Raw genomic sequence first — 20,402 nt, 5'->3', positions numbered from 1 at the left:
ATGTTTCAAAAAAGGAGAAAGACATTAAACATTAAAGACTTTTGCGAAATAATTGACATCCTCAATAGGAGGAAAACATCTAAATAAATCCAGTTGCTCTAGTAATGGTGCGTTTGTTTATATATGTAATTGTTTGAACCACAGGCACTACCCTTCCTACACTTCAAGAACTGTACTCGTCCAGAGTGAGTAAAAGGGCTCACAAAATCACTCTGGATGAATCACACCCAGCACACTACCTGTTCGAACTGTTACCGTCTGGTCGGCGCTTCAGAGCACCAAGCACAAAAACAGCCAGACACAGGAAAAGTTTCTTTCCTCAGGCCATCTACCTCATGGACAGTTAAATATCCCCCAACTTGTTATGTTAACTTAATATTAACCATTCCATTCGCGTTCTGTTCTAGCGCAGTGGGCCAATAAGAAGAGCTTGAAGGCAGGACAAGCATTGCGGGCTTCGTTTACAGCAGCAAGTTGACAAGTCATCTGTTTTAAACCATTCCTGACGTGCTGCGTTGGGTGTTTTTAGGTGCAAAGATGCTTAATGCATGAATACCTCCTAATTCCGCGCATGTGGTGAACATTTTGCGGTGAAAATTGGTTGCACAACAACAATTATATGCACTCGCACAAATGCTCCTAAATATATTTTGAAGTCGCATAGATAAAATTTGAGGATGCAAAATTTCGAGAACTAATATACATATATATATATATATATATATATATATATATATATATATATATATATATATATATATATATATATATATATATATATATATATATATGAGCAATTAAAGCTTTATGGATGTGAGATTTGCAGTAAAATCTTAAAACATAAATTCACATAGAAAGTACTGGTTAACATTATATTAAAACGTCTGTTTGTATTTTCCAAAACAACTAACCACAGAGTTATGGGATCAGAAAAATATCAATCTGTAAAAATATTTATATACTTTGCTAAAGCCCAAAACAAAGTTGGACTGCAGGTTAGATTGAACTGTTGTATTTAATTCAAGGGGCTTGTTCATGTTTTTAATTAGATGATAACATTTTTACAACATTGATTAAGAAATTAAAAATATATATTCTTTTACACCAATCTAAGTATTTAAATATGTGACTAAATACCAGTTGCAGAGGCAAAAACATTACCTAATTAGCAACCTAAAAAGCTTTGATTTTATTTTGTCAGTGACTATTTATGCCTGCACCAAATAAAGGCTACACTAAAAAAAACATTTTGATGGAGGGCTAAATGAAAAATTCATAACAAAAAGAATGTCTTTTAAAATCCGATGATCTTCCAGAAATGACCTGTGGGAAGCTTGGAGAGACTAATTTGATGAAGAGACATGTTTATCTGTGTAACCAGATAACGAGATACCATTCATTTCCCCATATGCATTTATATGTGTTCTATTTATTGACAATAATAATAATTACAATATCAAGAGCAACATTCAACAATACTTTCATTATACGATTGCTGTTCTACTATTTAAAACTTTCCTGTTTAGGTACAGCTATAAAATAAGACCACTTTATAGACAATATTTTCTCAGGATACAACTTAAAGTTTTTTTTAATTACTGATTTTTAAACTCCTGATTACTGATGCCTTTTCCTAATTTTAAAACAGAAATTTTGTTTTTTTACATTTTTTTTTTTTTTGCTGAAAAAAAATCAGACATGTTTATTTTGATTTATAAATATCACAATACCAACTTCAGAATTTAAAATAATAATAATAATAAACAAATAATAATAATACCAGCAATATGGCTGAATAATAATGATTTCCAAATCACAACAAATGAACATGATGTCCATTTGGGATTTTCCAGAAAAAAACAATTTCTGAGAAAATGAGAAAATTTTAATTTGATATTTGGGAGAAAAGTTCTTAGACCTTTAAAGAATAAAACAAATATTAACATTTTACTCAAACTCATACCGAAAAAATCTAAATAACAGTTCAACTGGTCTCTTAAATTTTTTCAGAGATATATAATTTATTAAAAAGACAGTTAAATTGTTAATAAATTGTTTGCATAACAGAAAAACACACACCCATTTAAAAGGGTGATTATAAAATATGTCCTTATGAAGGTAACAAAATGCCCCAGGAGATCAGTATTAATAATGTCTGACCCCACAACGATCAAAGCCAAAACTCGACGCTAATATGTTATACTTTAATCCAGTTCCATATAAAATCAGGTGCTGGACGGCTTGAACATGCTGAATAATGAGTTTGGAACGGGAACAAACTGTTGTGTAACATGACATTCACATGACCAGTTAATGCCTGCAATGACTCCTTACTGTCCGAACTTCCTCATTCTGACTGCTGTTTCAAAACAACTAGTTGAACTGTTTATTAACATGCCATATTGATTTTCTTTGTCTTCCTACATGCATTAATGTTTACAAAATTGAACCAAGGATTGAGGAGACGTTCAGCAAAGTCTGTAAAAGGAAAAAACAGCTCAAGGCTGATAAATAAACTGAGCTGAGGTTTGTGAACCCACTCCTTCTTCCTCAAAGGAGTTCCTCAGGAAACCGGCCATGGGCTCATGAATCCTTTTACGTATTAGGACCATTTCCAAATTCAGAAAAAGAAAGGGTATATCCTAAATATTAAATCACAAATGACCAGTGGGTTCTTTAAAGGTGCTGTATGCAAGTTTTTGACTCTTCTAACGCATAAAAATACCATAACATGTTAGCAGATATTTAAGAAACATGCTCAGTGAACATTCTTGTTTATCTGAAAAACAATGCTGAAGTCAGATATTATGCTTTGATAATGTGCGTTACGTGCTGGAGCAATGTCTTTTTTTTGATAACGCGACCACTGCAAGTTTAGCAAACTATATTTAATTTCAGCACCCCGGGTTGCCTTTGTGGAACAGCATATTTTATTCATTCAGTCAGAAAGGCTCTCAAAGAGTGCGTCCACAACTGAAATGCGACTTCTGGTGGACAATAGCAATAATCTTATTTCTGGTAGACTCCGAAATAAGACGCAGATTCAGAGTTCCACATGAGGTGGTTATTAATTACCAAAATACCATAAAAATTACTAACGTAAACATCAGGTGAGCAGGTTACATTGTAACCTCGAGTCCTAACAACATGCTACATGATGAGATTTGCAGTCAGCAATTTTGCTGTTTGCACCAGATGAAACACAGAAATTTAAATACAGCCATTCAGAAGCACAGAATAGTGCACTTACTGCACTCCAGCAAAATGATAATGTTACTAATCTAATTAATACATATTAAACCACTTTAACATTATTAAATGTACATGCTGAATCACTGATATGTGTTGGCTTGCACTGAGTTACAGTTCTAAAGTTCAATTTCAAACATTTTAATTTATTTTTAAGATCTGAGGTGCTGCTGCTTTCAGTATATGGCAATAAATGTCATGTGAAACGGCATTCAAACTCACATATTTTATTTTATAAATATTATTTAACACTGATTAAAGCATATGTGGTGTACCTGAGGTGATCATTGTCATTTCAGTTGTTGTTTAGAACAAAAACTCTTTTTAATATGGAAAATACTCCTATCGCGCCGTTACTTTTATTAAGACGCAACACAAATAAGTCTTTAGGCTACTGTTGGTGTCGTCAATCTGGCAACCTGCACTTGCGTGTATTAAACCAGGCATGCAATACCTAGTTCATGCACTGGGTGTCAAACTTACATACTGCATCTTTAACATAAAGATGTCACAATACTCCAAATCCTCCATTTGATGACATTTACAATTATAAAGTCATGGTTTGATTCGACTTCCGATTTAGAAAAATTTGAAAGCATAAGCTATGACATTTTAAGACTTTCAAACAACATAATAATATCTGATCGTGCGCTGTGACAGTCATGAAGCTCTGTGTTGCTCTGGAGGTCCTTCAATCTAGCCAAGACTAAATGTGCACACTACTAAGACCTTCAACAACTCTCTCCTTTACATTATTGTACATGGATTGTATCACCGTAGCTGTGAGGATGCGTTCTACTAGGGATTTTGTAACACAGTTCTAGCACGCTAATTAAATGCCTTAAAAAACAGAGTTTTCCACCACTAAATAAGGTTGTATGTCCGTGGCTATAAATACAGTCACCGCGCTTTTAATTGCCTTTTCACGGGTTGAGTTACTTGGAAGTTTTATTCCAAATGAAGACAGGAGAGTAGTTTGTGTCACACTTGTCGGTTTAACAGATAAATCTACATTTTTGTGATGCCTGCGGAGATGCCCTGCCATGCTAGTCATGCTGCCGGTGGAATAATGTGGTATACGTCCATAGCAGAGCTTGCAAACAACATAACTTACTGGAAATCCAAAATACTTCCACATTGGGGACTGCGTCTGCAGTTGCCATGCTATCTCTTGGCTGTTTGTTGTAGCTGTTAGTTTGACTTGCAGCACTTCAACAAGCGTGTTTTTTCTTTTCTTTTCTTTTTTTACATGACATGGGGGTGTGACAGCATCGACGATTCCATTTTTTGATTCTATAGTCGAGATTAAGCAATGCATGAATTTCGATAGATTTCGATTTAAAATCGAAATAGTGACACCTTTACTTTAACATACAGTATATACAAAATTTACAATTGAAGGCAAAATTATTGTCCGAAAACTTTAAAAAATTATTTATTATTATGTTTATTATTCATCATTTCTTAATTATGTTAATAAAGAAAAAAAATCAGGGCTAACAATTTTGGCACATAAGGCTAAATATTTTGCCACATATATATATATATATATATATATATATATATATATATATATATATATATATATATATAGGGCTGAATGATAAATCACATGATATTGATTGCATTATTCTATAAAGCCGGCTGTAATCAGCTGTGAATCTCCAGGATCTGTGTTCAGCTGAAGCAGCGTTTACTACACAAACTGCCAAGTTTCTCTGCAAATCTTCGCAAAAGATCACATGCGATGTCAACATGCGAGTCAAAACGCAAATAATCTGTGACTTTGACATGTTAAACCTGAAAGCACATGCAAGTACCATTCATTCATTCATTTTCTTGTCGGCTTAGTCCCTTTATTAATCCGGGGTCGCCACACCGGAATGAACCGCCAACTTATCCAGCAAGTTTTTTACGCAGCGGATGCCCTACCAGCCGCAACCCACCTCAGGGAAATATCCACACATTCACACACACTACGGACAATTTAGCCCAACCAATTCACCTGTACCGCAAGTCTTTGGACTGTGGGGGAAACCGTAGCACCCGGAGGAAACCCACGCGAAGGCAGGGAGACATGCAAGTACCACATACGATAAAGTTTGTGTTCAAAACTTACTTCATCGTTTCAGTTGAGTGTTTAATTTAAGTCCTTATGTAAAATGATGCATCTTTTTACACATAAAAAAGCAGGCAACATATTACAACATAGCATTCTAAGCAGTGACAAACGTGTTGCATCATTACATACTTTTATTATCAGGCAAATTATAATAAGATGAACTCGGATGTTGTCATGGTCATGTGTTTATTTATCCCGTTGAATCAAAAGAAAGCAGTTATATCTTCCTATGTTTTTCCTGGTTTTCTTCAGGGCATATTTGTTTTTTTTACCGTGCGACTCATGAGATCGCCCTCTGACCTTCAGAGGAAATTTACCACTGTTCACATCACCGTACTTTACTCACATGATGTGCAAGACAATCGCAGCTTTTGCTAAATCTATTTATGTCGATATATCATTCAGCACTAATATATATATAGTCTGTATAGACTTGTTCAGCCAACTTCCGGAACATTCAACATTTACCAAAAGATTATTGCAGATAAAAATCAAGTTTATATCAGGTGTTGAAATGTTGTTTAAACAATCCTGTTAAAGTAAACCTGACTGGGGCTAAATTAGCAACAACCTTTGTGTCCTTAATAACCCTCTGAATTTCCTTCCTTTCAGGGAGGGGTTTGTGTTTCATGACATTTCCAATGAACATTACGAACGACAACACTGGATAAATTTAGCTAGAGAATTACTGAATCAGATCAAGGTCTTTGTGAATAGATTAAAAGAAAACAATGCATATTAAAAAACCCTATGGTTGTCATAAATTCATTTGTTATCCCAGCCGACTCTATAGCATGCAGTACATGAAGAATTTCTGTGTTTACATATACATATTATCTTATTTAATACACACAAACGACCATCATTTGAGTTCAGTCTGAGAAAAGAGCGAAACCATCAACATCACACCACCAGCGTGAGCTGTTGACTGAAAGTGACCTTATGAAGCATAACAGCACATCCTGTGGCCCTTGTGAATCTTTTGTTCGACCCCTGATTTTCCCATTAGATAAAGCAGTGACCCTGATATGTCTCATTTTTAACATGCTGATTATGTTACCCGTCACACTTCCAAATGACTCATTATGGCCAGCGGCGTGGCTCTGTACATGCATAATGCAGCTTAGGAATTAACATGCAACACAAAGCACCTGCAAAATATTCCCCGAGAAGGAAAAACTTTCTAATAACCGTTTTCAGAGCTCAAGCACAGTTGCAATGGAGTAAATTGTACATTTTACCAGCAGTTATATGTATATACTATTTATTATTTTGTAAAAAATGACTAATTATTCAATATTTTGAAATCGAACATTTTTAGAAATTCATGATTAATAAATTGTCTCATTTTAAAATGACTTACAACCTTGACAAACACACAGTTTCAAATATTCTCTGCTAAAGTTTAAGTTTTATAGATTGGTTAAAAAAAGTGCTTCTTAGAAATCTTAAAAGCAATAGTTAATGTTATAGAAATGTTGCATTATATATGTCTGTAAAGAAATAATACAATGTAATAAATATAAAATATATGTTTAGCCTTCAATCTCCAAATTTGATTTTATAAAAATTTAAAACTCATAATAAAATAAAATAAAATAAAATAAAATAAAGGTGTTTCGCGGTGTTGGATTGCGGCTGGAAAGGCATCTACTGCGTAAAACATTTGCTAGATAAGTTGGCGGTTCATTCTGCTGTGGTTGGGTTATCACAGATTAAAGTGAAGAGGGGGTGGGGGGATGGGGGGTTGGCGCAGGCACTTGATAATGTCTCTGGGGCCCCCTTAAATGTATGAGCCCTTAGAATCATCCTATTTCTATTCCTTCATGGATAGAACGTGACCTTTAGGCAATATGCTAAAAACTTTTGAAATAAAAAAAAAAAAAAATCAAATTTTGACCCATACCATGTATTTGTGGAAAAAAATATACCTGTGTAGCATTAGGTTTTGTGGTCCAGGATAAAGCTGCATGATATTGGAAAAATATGACATTGCTATATTTTGTTTTTCTGCAACATTTATTGCGATATTTCACCATGAATATGAATATAATATCTTAAATAGCATTTGGAAAGAATTTAATAATTTATATTTTGGAGTTTTCTGGGTGTAAACCATGCATAAAATATAATAAACAATTTTAAAGCATATATAAATACAATAAAGCAAAAAAAGAAAAAGAAATTTAAAGTGCTCTGTAAATCTTTTACATCATCAACTTTTATAGTTAAACTCCACAAATCTCATGTTTCCGAAATTAAGGCTCTTGCTCAAATATAATCCCAACATATAAACTCAATAATGCATATTCTGCGATGTGACTATTGCAGACATGCACATTGCGATATTGATGCTAAAACGATATATTGTGCAGCCCCAGTCCAGGGTCACATTTCATACTGACATCGATAATAAATGTTTGTTGAACAGCAATCCAGCATATTAAAATGATTTCTGAAGGCTCGTTTAAGACTTAAGACCAGAGTTATAATGCTGAAAAATCAGCTTTGACATCAGAGGATTTTTTTTTTTAAACAAGCTAAAATTGAAAACAGTAATTATAAATTGCAATAATATTTCACAGTTTCACTGTATTGTTTTATCAGATCAAGGCAGTTTTGTCAAGCTTAAGGCACTTCCCTTATTTCTAACTACCCAAAATTATAAACAAAAAGAAATTATATATTTATACAGTACTTACTAAAAATCAGAAAAGGGTAACTATGCATATATATCCGTCATTGAAGCTGTTGGAAATGATACAAGCAATGCAGTGATATTAAGCAAAATAAATCTAAAACTGTGACCAAATGTCTGAAAAGTTCATAATATAATGGAAAAAACTAAAATTTTTCTTTAAATTGACCAATTTTACAGTTTTACTCACTGATACTGAAGTTAAGTTGGTTTTATATTTGTGCATTCATTCAGTGACAATGTACATTGAACTGACACCATGCTCCTTACATTGTTTATTATAGTACTTTGAATATTCGGTCTGAAATCACATGGAAGTACAACATCAAAATAATATTAGCCCTAGTTAGCACAAATTCACTGTCTTGAATTTTCAAGTAATTTATTTATTTATTTTCCTTTGGCTTAGTCTCTTTATTTATCAGGGGTCACCACAGCGGAATGAACCACCAATTTTCAAAGAAAACTTTTTTTGAATTATATTAAGAAGAAAGTCAGAATGTGCGAATATAAAGCCAACTTTACCTCAATCTCACTGCTACACACTATACAGGTCACTAAGAGGTAGGGCTGGGCTGATAAATGATATCATATCGAATCGCGATAAAATTGATGTCATTAACGATGATAAGCTATGGCCATTTTTACTCGATGACCTAAGATTCAATCACACAGCAGACATACAACGACAGGAATTCGAAATTGTGTTGCTATTAGAGATATGCTATATCACCCAGTATTGTTTTGGAAGCTCGATTCACCTTCCTGTCAGTAGTATTAGCTGTGAAACTGTTGTTTATTTTAATGATGACTATTTTTTTTAAACATTTTTAATTAGGTAGAACATTTATTTAAATATTTCTGCAATTAATTATTTTTTAGAAAATGCAATACGTATATTTTTGTTTGTGTAGTGTAGATATTCTGTCAGTTACAGTTCTTCAGAATATTACATTTATATTGTATATCATAAGTATATTACAGAAAAACAGTAATCAGGCCCGTAGCCAGCCTGGTGAAAGGGGTGGTTCTTTTTTCTCAAAAAGTGGAGCTTATTGCAGTTATTCCTTTAATTTTGTGTTTAATTAGGAGGTTTAAATACTGCATTTAGTGACATTTTAAGCACTATCTGTAGCTGGATTAGATTGTCGGATGTGCTAAAAATATTTCTTAAAGATTAAGAATAAAGAAATATGAAGAAAAAAATACTTATTTTTAAAATACAAATTTAATAACTATATATCATTATAAAAGATTAAATATGTTAAAGTTCTGAATTAAAAACTGTAGCCTATTGTGTTTTATTAGGCAAATAACAACAGCACATGGCACATTCAACTTTCTTCAGTCAGAATTTGCCCATTTGAATATTGAACAATTATAACAATAATTAAATAATAAATAATGTAGAGCTTAACGATTTTTAGCCTTTCTTGTAAACAATACATTTCAAAATTTATGGATAACAACAATTAGTATCTTTTTTTTTTCTTTAAAATATTTTGAAATAAAAGTTCCTTGCAAAGCGCAAACTCTATTTAAATACAATACATTAGGTCAGTAGTGAGAGATGACTTCACTTTCGTCAACTTCGGCTTGGTCTTAAAGAGCCCATATTATACATGAAATAAGGTCATATCTTGGTTGTAAGGGTCTCCAACAACAGTCTAATATGCATGCAAGGTCAAAAAACACTTTCATGGTCTTATAATCTGCATTTATTTTTATCTAATTATCCCAGCGACTCCTGTATGAATCGTCCAGTGATTCATTTGTTCCCAAACCCCTCCTTAGCGCGAAGCTAATCTGCGCTGATTGGGCCGATGACAGTCTGTCGCGATTGGTCGACTGCCTTCAGTCAGAGAGGGAAATGGCCAATAGCTAATCAGCAATTTAAAAAGTAATCACAGTTCATACACGCTCGATAGTGTAGGCGTGGACTTTAGCTGCCACACTATGGCGAGTGGATAGTGCCACGGATAACCGAACGAAGGAGACAGTCGTGTACTCGCCATACCACACACACACACAAACACACACACACCTCCGGATGACAACGCTCCCGCTTCAGCCCGCACCCGCCTGGTTTTAGCCTGAGAACCCGCTCCGTTTTCTGCCCGCCGCGCCCGGTCCCGCTAGAGCGGAGAACACAACCAAAAATCACCCAGTATACAGTCCAGACAGCCAAGCTGCACAAAGCACAAAGTACACAAAGCTCGTTCGTTCGTTCGCTCTCTCTCTCGCTCTCTCTCTCTCTCTCTCTCCCTCTCTCTCCCCGCGCCAGATTTCTGCGGCGCGGGAATACATTTCCGAATAAATCGCGGGAGCAGAACTCTAGCACGGAGCTCCATAAACAAACAGCACGCGTCGCGTTTTTAACGTGACTTTGCACGCGATAAGATAATATATCCAGTTAACCTGATACAGTACAAGCGGTTACAAGTAACAAATCACAACTAAATACATTTGCAAGCTAGAGTCAACGAGGCAACTTTAACCGCATGTACTTACACTTGAGAAATGTAGGAAGAAACCCATCCTGACGTCCATCAGTTACTCTTTACTGATCCTTCCTTTAACAAACTCAGATGAAGTATTCTTTGTAGCATGTAGCTTCCAGAAGTTTCCAACTGCTTGGTTATAATGCTGATGTTTCATCTTTGGGTAGAGACTCAATATATCCATCTGCAGTGTGACTTCAATCGACCGGCATGTTTGTGTGCGTGTGTTTGTGGGTGTGCGTGTGTTTGTGGGGGTGTGTGTGTGTGTGTGTGTCTGGGTTACTGCGTCAGAGGGCGGGGCCTCAGGTTTGAAATCTCCCGGGTTTGCGCGTGCACGTGAAAAACTTTGTTTCGTTCGTACGTCATGGCGAAACACCTAATGAGTCGGTATCAAGGCGACTCGTTTGAAGCACTATGATTCGACTCTTTTATAGATGAATCAACAGTTTTAAACACTGTATTCTTACAGATTTAAGCCTTAGCTGGATACTTCACTTCACTTAGAGCTGTGTTACACACTACATGGAGGGGAATTTTCAAAAACCCATAATATGGGCTCTTTAAAGCCTTTGATGGGTTATTTTCACAGTTTATGATGGCTTAGCAGTCAAAATAGGACAAATGAGCTCATGTTTGGGACAAATTCTGGACCTTTGTCAGTGGGGGTGGGGGGTGGGGGGTCTTTCGAACCACCCGAACCCCCCCTGGCTACAGGCCTGGTAATGTGTAAACTGTTGGTGTTAATAAACAATACTTTAAAATGTAATTTAATGAAGCGTCTAATCTATGTGGCTTCAGTCATTGTTGGGATACTTTTGTAAAAAAGTAAAGCGTTAACCTGGAAGTGTTAACTTATATCAAAATACAGTTAACGTCAGAATTATTAAACCTCCTGAATTATTCGCCCACTTGTTTATTTTTCTCCAATTTCTGTTTAACGGAGAGAAGATTTTTTGAACATATTTCTAAACATAACAGAATTAAAAACTGATTATTTTATCTTTGCCATGATGACAGCAAATAATATTTTACTAGAAAAAATAGCTTAAAGGGGCCAACAATTTTGTCCTTAAAATGGCATTTAAAAAATTAAAAACTGCTTTTATTCTAGCCGAAATAAAACAAATAAGACTTTCTCCAGAAGAAAAAAATATTATCTGACATACTGTGAAAATTGCTCTGTTAAACATAATTTGGGAAATATTTGAAAAATAAAGAAAAAAAAATCCAAAGGGGGGGCTAATAATTCTGACTTTAATATATTTATCGTTCAGTATGGAAAATAATTATCGAGATTGCATTTTTGCCATATTGCCCAGCCCTACAATCTACTGTTTACAAAAAAAAAAAAACATTGATCAATATCATTTTAGGCTAAATCTTTCAAAACCAACAAATCATATGCACATCCCAAGCAACGTAGCATATTCCTCTCACTCAGATCATGCATAATTTAGGACGTTAACTTGTCAAGCACCTCATTTATCAGCAGCATCGATGATAGGAGATCAATAGGACAACATGTGATCATGCAGCTGTCATGTTTCAACAAGTCACCGAAGCCAGACTCTTTCAGATGAGACACATCTAAAGCTCAACGCTCTCTCAACACAAATTATTGAACACCGAATCGATGATCCTGTTGCACAACACGCATTCGGCGTTCGAGAACTCGGCGTTATCTGCTCCGGTCTTACATAATAGCGCTCCGTTTATTGCATTAGCGGGGATGTGCTGGCATGCGAAAGCTTAAACAAGTGCTAATGTGTAAAAATAAACGTCCTGTAAACAGAGCGCCTGGAAAACTGTACGTCAAACAGACTGACAGCACAGCACGCCTAATTCCCAGGGTTAAAAGGAAAGATAAAGTGGAAAATAAATGACTTACACTTCTAGTATTCTGTCTCCTTTTACGATACCGGCCCGGTCCGCAGCTCCGCCGGGTAACACCGCGCTGACATGCTGGAGAGGAGCGTACAGTTCCCCGTTAATGCTCCGCAGCTGGCCGCCTTCGCTCACTTGTCCGCGGACGTTGAATCCATATCCCGATTCTGACTTTATTATCCGAACCACACGCGGTCCAGAAGCTACCATGGTCGGGGTTTGGCTCCCGGAACCGAGCATCCCCGAGCCGTTAACGCGAGGCGCGGCGGGGAGCACAGACGGAGGAGCGGGCCGAACGGTCTCATCTCCTTCGATCTCCGCCATCTTTAACTCGGTTTTTTTCCCCTCTCTCCTCCCGTAGGCCTTCAAAACAACAAGCCAGAAATACGCTCGACCCGCCCAACCATCACAAGACTTCTTTCACTTTCTCCGAGAGTGTGTGCGGGGTCTCTGGAGAGCCAATGTAGAGACTGTCACTTTGTTTTGGTGAATTATGTAACAGGATATCCTGTTGCTAGACAAGACACAATTGAATGATGACTGAATAAAAGCCGCAATTACTGGTGATTTCAGCTAATTATGAAAAAGTGAAATAAATGGTTGTTTGGAAAACCTTCTGTCCGCATAATATTCGTTTTTTTGTTTTTAATTTTACTTAAAATTTGTTCAAGCTTTTTTTAAAATTAATCCAAACAATTGTTTGTGTAAACTCAATCTTTTATCTTTTAATATTAGAAAATTTTGCTTTTTCAGATTTCTTTTCTTCATGTTGGTTTAAAAAGCTCATCATTAAAAAAATTGTTTATCGCTACATTTTGACCATAGTCAACTTTCACGTTCAGATTTTAATATATTTTCACAATTTGTCTCACAGAATATTTTTCATGATTTATTTATTTTTGTTTCAATAACCACAAAACAACAAAAGTATTATAATTTTATAGTTATATACAGTGTATTACATTACAATGCATTTACGATGCATTTTAAGTTTTATTTATTATATATTCTAAAATATATAATTAGTAACAATGTATTGATAGTAAATACAGTTGAAGTCAGAATTATTAGCCCCCCTGCTTATTTTCCCCAATTTCTGTTTAACGGAGAAATCTTTTGTTTCAAAACATTTCTAAACATAATAGTTTTAATAACTCATTTCTAATAACAGATTTATTTTATCTTTGCCATGATGACAGTAAATAATATTTAACTAGATGTTTTTTCAAGACACTTCTATACAGCTTAAAGTGACATTTAAAAGCTTAATAGGTTAATTAGGTTAACTAGGCAGGTTAGGGTAATTAGGCAAGTTATTGTATAATAATGGTTTGCTCTGTAGACTATTGAAAAAATATAGCTTAAAGGGGCTAATAATTTTGACCTTAAAATGTATTTTTATTTAATTAAAAACAGCTTTTATATAACCAAAATAAAACAAATAAGACTTTTACCAGAAGAAAAAATATTATCAGACATACTGTGAACATTTCCTTGCTGTGTTAAACATAATTTGGGAAATATAAAAAATATATAAAAAATTTGTATATATTTATTAAATATGCTTAATGTATTTAATAATGTATTAGGGTATTCACTTATTTTTTGCGTTATTTATACATTTAAAGTTTAACATTGTTTCTATCTATTTATACTGCAAAACAACCAGTCCTATAGTGCTCCTATACTTTATGACCAGAATAAGCTGTGCATTTGTTCATTAAGAAATTAATGTGATAATGTATGATGTGACATACTATTGCTATAATAATAATAATAATAATAATGATGATGATTATTATTATATTATATTATATTATATTATGTTATATTATATTATATTATATTATATTATATTATATTATATTATATTATATTATATTATATTATATTATATTATATTATATTATATTATGTTATATTATATTATATTATATTATATTATATACAGTGTATTATATTACAATGCATTTACAATGCTTTTTATGTTTTATTTTTAATATATTCTAAATATATAATTAACAAGAATGTGTATATATATATATATATATATATATATATATATACACACACACACACACACACACACACACACACACACACACACACACACACACACAAATTTATTAAATTTGTAACATATTTAATAATGTATTAAGGTATTCACTTATTTGACGTTATTTATACATTTAAACTTTAGTATCGTTTCTTTCTATGTTTTAACGAATTTTCACCGAAGTGAAGCAACCAGCCCTACAGCATTTCTATACTTTATGGCCAGCCATATATGGCCAGTTGATCATTTATTAAGAAATGTATGGGAGATCTGAAAAATGATATACTGTAACATTAAATAACATTAATTATTTAAACATTAATTGACAAGAACATAAGGCTGGTCAACACACTTAAATATAAATCTACAGCGACATCTAGTGGATTTGTTAGCGACGCTCAAATAGTATGAGTTCTTTCTTAATTAAATGAAATCATTTGTGTCTAATTTTATTAGTTTAATGTATGTATTAATTTTTATTTTTGAAATAAGGCTCTAAGCCGAAGGAAAATGAATGAATGCATTTCTATTTCTTGCACACTCTGTGTCAATGATGCAGTTTGTATCTTATTCAGTATTTCCGCCCCCTTGTGTCACAAAGCACACAACTGTTTGCCAAAGGGAATATTTCTTTTGCTGATGGCCTGGTTTGCAGTTTGTTTTTTCAGCAGTGCAAACGAGGCAGATACATGTGTTAATTTTAGAAACACTGGCAAAGCCCTGTGTAACCGAAACCTGTGATAATAAGGCAATGTGCTTCACCTGCGAAAACAAACGGTGCGCTTAAGAGCTTATCGTACATGCTTTTCTTACAAGTGAAGACTTAAAGGAACAGATTTACTAAAAGCTGGAGATTTGCTGTTACATTTTCATCCTCAAAGCTGTGCAAGAAGTGATTTCATTTATAGTAAAACATTAAAGAAGATTTGAGGGCTCTTTGACTGAAAATATGCAAGTCAACAACTATGAGTACTTTGAGAATCAAAACAAAAAGATTAGTGCTCGGCAAAATATTTATATATATTTTTTTGACATAATATATGTGTGTGTTATATATATATATATATATATATATATATATATATATATATATATATATATATATATATATATATATAAAACGCATGTATGTGTAGACACATACAGAGAAAACAAAACCAAAATACTACACAATTTTGTTACATAGATTTTGTAAATGAAATATAATTTTTATCACATATATACACACACACACACACACACACACACACACACACACACACACACACACACACACACACACACACACACACATATATAAGAAGGTCGCTGGGTCGCTGGTTCGAACCTCGGCTCAGTTGGCGTTTCTGTGTGGAGTTTGCATGTTCTCCCTGCCTTCGTGTGGATTTCCTCCGGGTGCTCCGGTTTCCCCCACAGTCCAAAGACATGCGCTACAGGTGAATTTAGTAGGATAAATTGTCAGTTGTGTGTGAGTGTGTGTGTGAATGTGTGTGTGGATGTTTCCCAGAGATGGGTTGCGGCTGGAAGGGCATCCGCTGTGTAAAAACCTGCTGGAAAGTTGGCAGTTCATTCCGCTGTGGCGACCCCGAATTAGTAAAGGGACTAAGCCGACAAGAAAATGAATGAATATATATATATATATATATATATATATATATATATATATATATATATATATATATATATATATATATATATATATATATATATATATCATAGGGCCTGAAATTTTCTCAAATATATGCATACGTGTGTATTTATATACACATAATAAACATGCACAGCACACACACATATTATGCCAAAGCAAACTTTTATTTTTCATACGATTAAATCACAATAATTTTTTTGCCCATCTCCAATAAATATGCATGCACAGGTTCTCACCCCTGAGCTGAGGAAGTGAGCTTTTGTTGAATATTACATTAAAATGGTACTTATCATGGTACTTACCAATGTTACAACCTGAAAAAATAAAGGAACACTCACAGAAATAAAGATACAGAAGCTGTAACGTGGTGCTTACCTTTCCAAAACTTGGATTTTTGTATACCTAACAGGTCCATATTGGTAACCAAAAGGTCTTTGTGGGCCTTTTAAGTTCAAAAGTTTACCTTTTGAAAAGGTACTACCCAAGTGACAGCGTTTGTTCTTTATATCTTCTTTAGCCATCTATTTCAAACTATATATTATATTATGACTGAACTATTAATTCCTTTCATTTGAATCTTTTTAATTGATCTTCATTAGTACGCTAATAATAGAAGTAGTATTAGTAGATATTATATGGATTATGTAATATTATGGATGTTAAACTGAGTTTAACATGAGTATATTACACACGTGAGTAGAAAATAGCATCACCACCGGGATTATACCACAAAATGAAATTGCAGGTTTCTTTAAACATAAGCAAGAAATAGTTTCTGGAGCTTTCCTTGCTTTGACTAATGACAACATGTTATGTAACTAAAAAAGAAAACAAATGAATGTGTCTCTGCGCACATAATTAAAAATAAATAACTCAAAAATCACAAAAATGGTAGAGTTCTGTGATGGAAAAAATAATCCTGATAAATTCTGAAGTGCACTACAATATATATATATATATATATATATTTCCCCATGAGGCCACAGAAGAGGATGATTTTGAATAGGTGTACATGTAACTGGCACCCTAAAGTCATTTAACAGTAACAGCATGGTAAATGTAGTGGGTTAAGACTGAATTAATAAACCATCAAGTATTTTGAATATAGCTATTTCTTTGGGGCAATTTTGTCACTCACATAAAATACACAGAATTGTACATTATACAGTCCTATACATTGTTTCTTGTTCAGGAAGCAATTTAACTTAAATAAAACCAATAATAGGATTAGAAAACACCATCACAACTCTCACTTCATGCCGATTTTAACATATATTTTTATTTTGTATTACAATGTTTATTGTGTCAGAAACATTTTTATTACATTCTAACTCCACTAATTACTAAGAAGGCAGGCTGGGTTTTGTATTAATCATTAACTATAGTTTTAATGAGGAAAAGAGAGAGAATAACACACTGAATAATGAATAATACACTGCGTGTATGAATATTCATGTACAGCTTAAAACAACATTATAAAACTATTAGAGAAATCTTCTTGCTCTGTTAAAAATATTTGAAATGGAATAAATAGTTGACAGCAGGGCTAATAATTCTGTCTTTAATAATAAAACCCTACACATGAAGACTTTCAAATATTAAAGCTTTATTTCAAATAAAAACATCCTCTGTTTTTAGGACAAGCTCAAGAAAAAATACTGTTTGTAGGCCAAAGAATGTCAAGACCCGTCAAACACACCCACTGTACTTTAACCTCGCAGCAAAAGACGTTTTTATGGCGTTCATTCGATACTAACACACACACACACACACACACACAAACAAGCACACACATATACACAAACTCAAAGGTTCCAGCTTTGTGACTTCCTTAAATCCACCCTGTAGCAAGCCTCGCAGGCGATGGACAAACCCAAGACCAAAGACACAAACTCCTCAAAGTCAACCTCGCCGTCTCCATTGGCATCCAGATCTTTCATAATTCTGTCGACGAATGTCGGATCCTTCTGAGACTGCAGGAAGAGAAGGGTTAAACTAAGTTGAAGAAATGTAAGAGTCTGTTTCTTGAGATATAGTTCACCCAAAATATGAAAATTTACTCTCTATATATTTACCCCTGATTGGATCCAAACATTTACGAGTTTCTTTCATCTGTTGAACACAAGAGAAGATATTTTGAAGAATGCTGACATCCACGGACTTCCATAGTAGGAAAAACAGAATCTCTGGAAGTCAGTGGTTTTCAGCATTCTTCAAAATATCTTCTTTTGTGTTCAACTAACGATTTGAAAGGTTTGAAATAAGTGAAGGCTGAGTAAATGATGACAGGATTTTCATTTTTGAGTGAACTACAGTATCTCTTTAGAAAAAAGCTTTTAAATAAGAGTCGAGTATCTCCGAGAAGATCTTCACCTTAAGGAACCCAGAGAGCTCGTTCTCCATTAGTATTCGGAGTTCCCGTCGGGTCAGGGTGCCGCTCCTGCCCTCCTTTCCAGCATATCGGTGGAAAACCATGATGAGGGACTCCATGGCGGTCTCTAGTTCGGATGGCATGGCTGCGCGATGCTCAGGTCAAGCACTATAGAAAATCAATATGAATCTAATATTAACAAAACAGGCTTTACAAACGCTAAAAGATACATTAGAATGAAGGCTTACCGTTTGGGCGACTGAGTGAAATATTTGAGAAATGCTGGTTATCTCTCTGAAGACTTTATAGGCTAAAGCCGCACCCAGGAGTCTTATCAGGGATATTGAGCAACTGTTTTAAGCACAGCATACCATAGTGTATGAATTACTCGGACTTTGTCTGTTAAACACAGATTGATGAACTCAAAATGATGCACACCAATGTATCGTCAGAAATTGCACAATGCACTCACCGGCCACATTATTAGGTACACCTTTGTTAGGAAACCACTATTGCCCTCAGAACTGCCCTAATCCTTCATGGCATAAATTCAACAAGGTACTGGAAATATTAGTACTAACGGGGCCAGTGTGGCAAGAAAATATCCCCCACACCATTACACCACCCTGAACCGTTGATGCATGTGGCAGCAGAAATCGAGACTCATAAGACCAGGCAACGTTTTTCCAATATTCTACTGTCCAATTTTGGTGAGCCTGTGCAAATCGTAGCCACCGTTTCCTGTTCTTAGCTGACAGGAGTGGCAGTGGATGTTGTCTTCTGCTGCTGTAGCCCATCTGCCTCAAGGTGTTGTGCATTCTCATCTGACCTCTGGCATTAACAAGGCTCTACTCAATGCATTTAGACATTTAGAAGTAGTCAAGTTGATCAGCTGAAGGTCAAACAGAGCATTGGAAAAGTGATTTAATTGACTTTAAAGATGGTATGGTTTTGGCTGGTTTGAATATTTCTGAAACTGCTGATCTTTTGGGATTTTCACACACAAACATGTTCAGGGTTTACAGAGAACAGTACAAAAGAGAGAGAGAGAGAGAAAATATTTACAGCACAATGTATTAATCTTTGAGGTTGAAAATAGATGTAGATGTCATCTATTGTAGATGTCCAGACTTGTTCAAATGAAGAGAAAAGCAACAGTTATTTGATTTAAACATGTAACACGGGAGCATCTCTAAACTGTACTGGTCCTACCTATGTGCAAACTAAGTTGTGTCTGAGCCTACAGGACCATTGCTCTTGTACATTATTCACCATTGGTTATTACTTTTTTAAACCATGCGATCTTCATGTAATATAAATGTGAATTCAGCTATAAACAAGTGACGAGGACAACTGCACAGGGAGCTTGTGCTCCATTCATGCTGCTGCATTTGCGGACACTATAGACACCATTTATTGTAGGACACCATTTCACCCAATTACCTCAATATATTGTCATGAGCCATGGATCTTAATTCATGTTTTTTAACCAAACCTCAAAGCAGACTTGCATTTTATGATTCACCAAGGACCAGTTTAAGTTAAAATCTAGATTTTTTTTTACTGATTTGATGGCTTAAGGAAGTAAATGAGGGCGTCACGGTGGCTCAGAAGGTAGCACGATTACCTCACAGCAATCGGGTTGCAGCTGGATGGGCATCCGCTGTGTAAAACATACGCTGGATAAATTGGCGGTTCATTCCGCTGTGGTGACCCCAGATTATTAAAGGGACTAAGCCGACAAGAAAATCAATGATTGAAGGGAGTAAATTATCTTTTTTGGAACTTGATGCAATTTCTCCCTTAGCACAGTTTATTTAGACTTGTAACCAACAGTCCAATCACATTTTGATTTAATCCATTCTGAGAT

At 34.6% G+C, this 20,402-nt stretch overlaps 2 protein-coding genes across 20 annotated transcripts in view; both read right to left on the bottom strand.

Annotated features, from left to right (window-relative positions):
* snx27a (sorting nexin 27a) overlaps positions 1 to 12,789 on the bottom strand; it is a 40,301-nt gene extending 27,512 nt beyond the window's left edge. For 18 of the 19 annotated variants that reach the window (XR_015516042.1, XR_015516045.1, XR_015516044.1 and 15 more), the window contains exon 1: positions 12,459 to 12,782. Coding sequence is in view for 1 of the 19 variants with exons in the window: in NM_001045100.1 (NP_001038565.1) it covers positions 12,459 to 12,778 (320 nt within the window). In the remaining 18 variants the exon portion in view is untranslated. Of the gene's footprint in view, positions 1 to 12,458 lie in introns of all 19 variants that reach the window. The other variant, NM_001045100.1, reaches the window with a different exon arrangement.
* A 4,629-nt stretch (positions 12,790 to 17,418) lies between these two features.
* s100a10a (S100 calcium binding protein A10a) lies at positions 17,419 to 18,809 on the bottom strand. The gene is made up of 3 exons (NM_001005961.2): positions 18,781 to 18,809; positions 18,535 to 18,700; positions 17,419 to 18,134 (listed from the first exon to the last, which is right to left on the bottom strand). The coding sequence occupies exons 2-3, from the start codon at positions 18,673 to 18,675 to the stop codon at positions 17,967 to 17,969; spliced, it is 309 nt and encodes a 102-aa protein (NP_001005961.1). The 5' UTR covers positions 18,676 to 18,700; positions 18,781 to 18,809; the 3' UTR covers positions 17,419 to 17,966.
* Positions 18,810 to 20,402: the final 1,593 nt, after the last annotated feature.

The sequence above is a fragment of the Danio rerio genome, chromosome 19 (assembly GCF_052040795.2).
Source record: "Danio rerio strain M-AB ecotype USA chromosome 19, GRCz13ab, whole genome shotgun sequence".
Lineage (NCBI taxonomy): Eukaryota > Metazoa > Chordata > Actinopteri > Cypriniformes > Danionidae > Danio > Danio rerio.
This window is presented reverse-complemented; position numbering and strand designations above follow the sequence as displayed.

Coding starts and splice junctions, on each gene's coding strand:
- s100a10a (NM_001005961.2), bottom strand. CDS start 18,675: ATGCCATCCGAACTAGAGACCGCCATGGAGTCCCTCATCATGGTTTTC. Junction 18,135..18,534: donor AGCTCTCTGGGTTCCTTAAG/GTGAAGATCTTC, acceptor CTCTTCCTGCAG/TCTCAGAAGGATCCGACATT.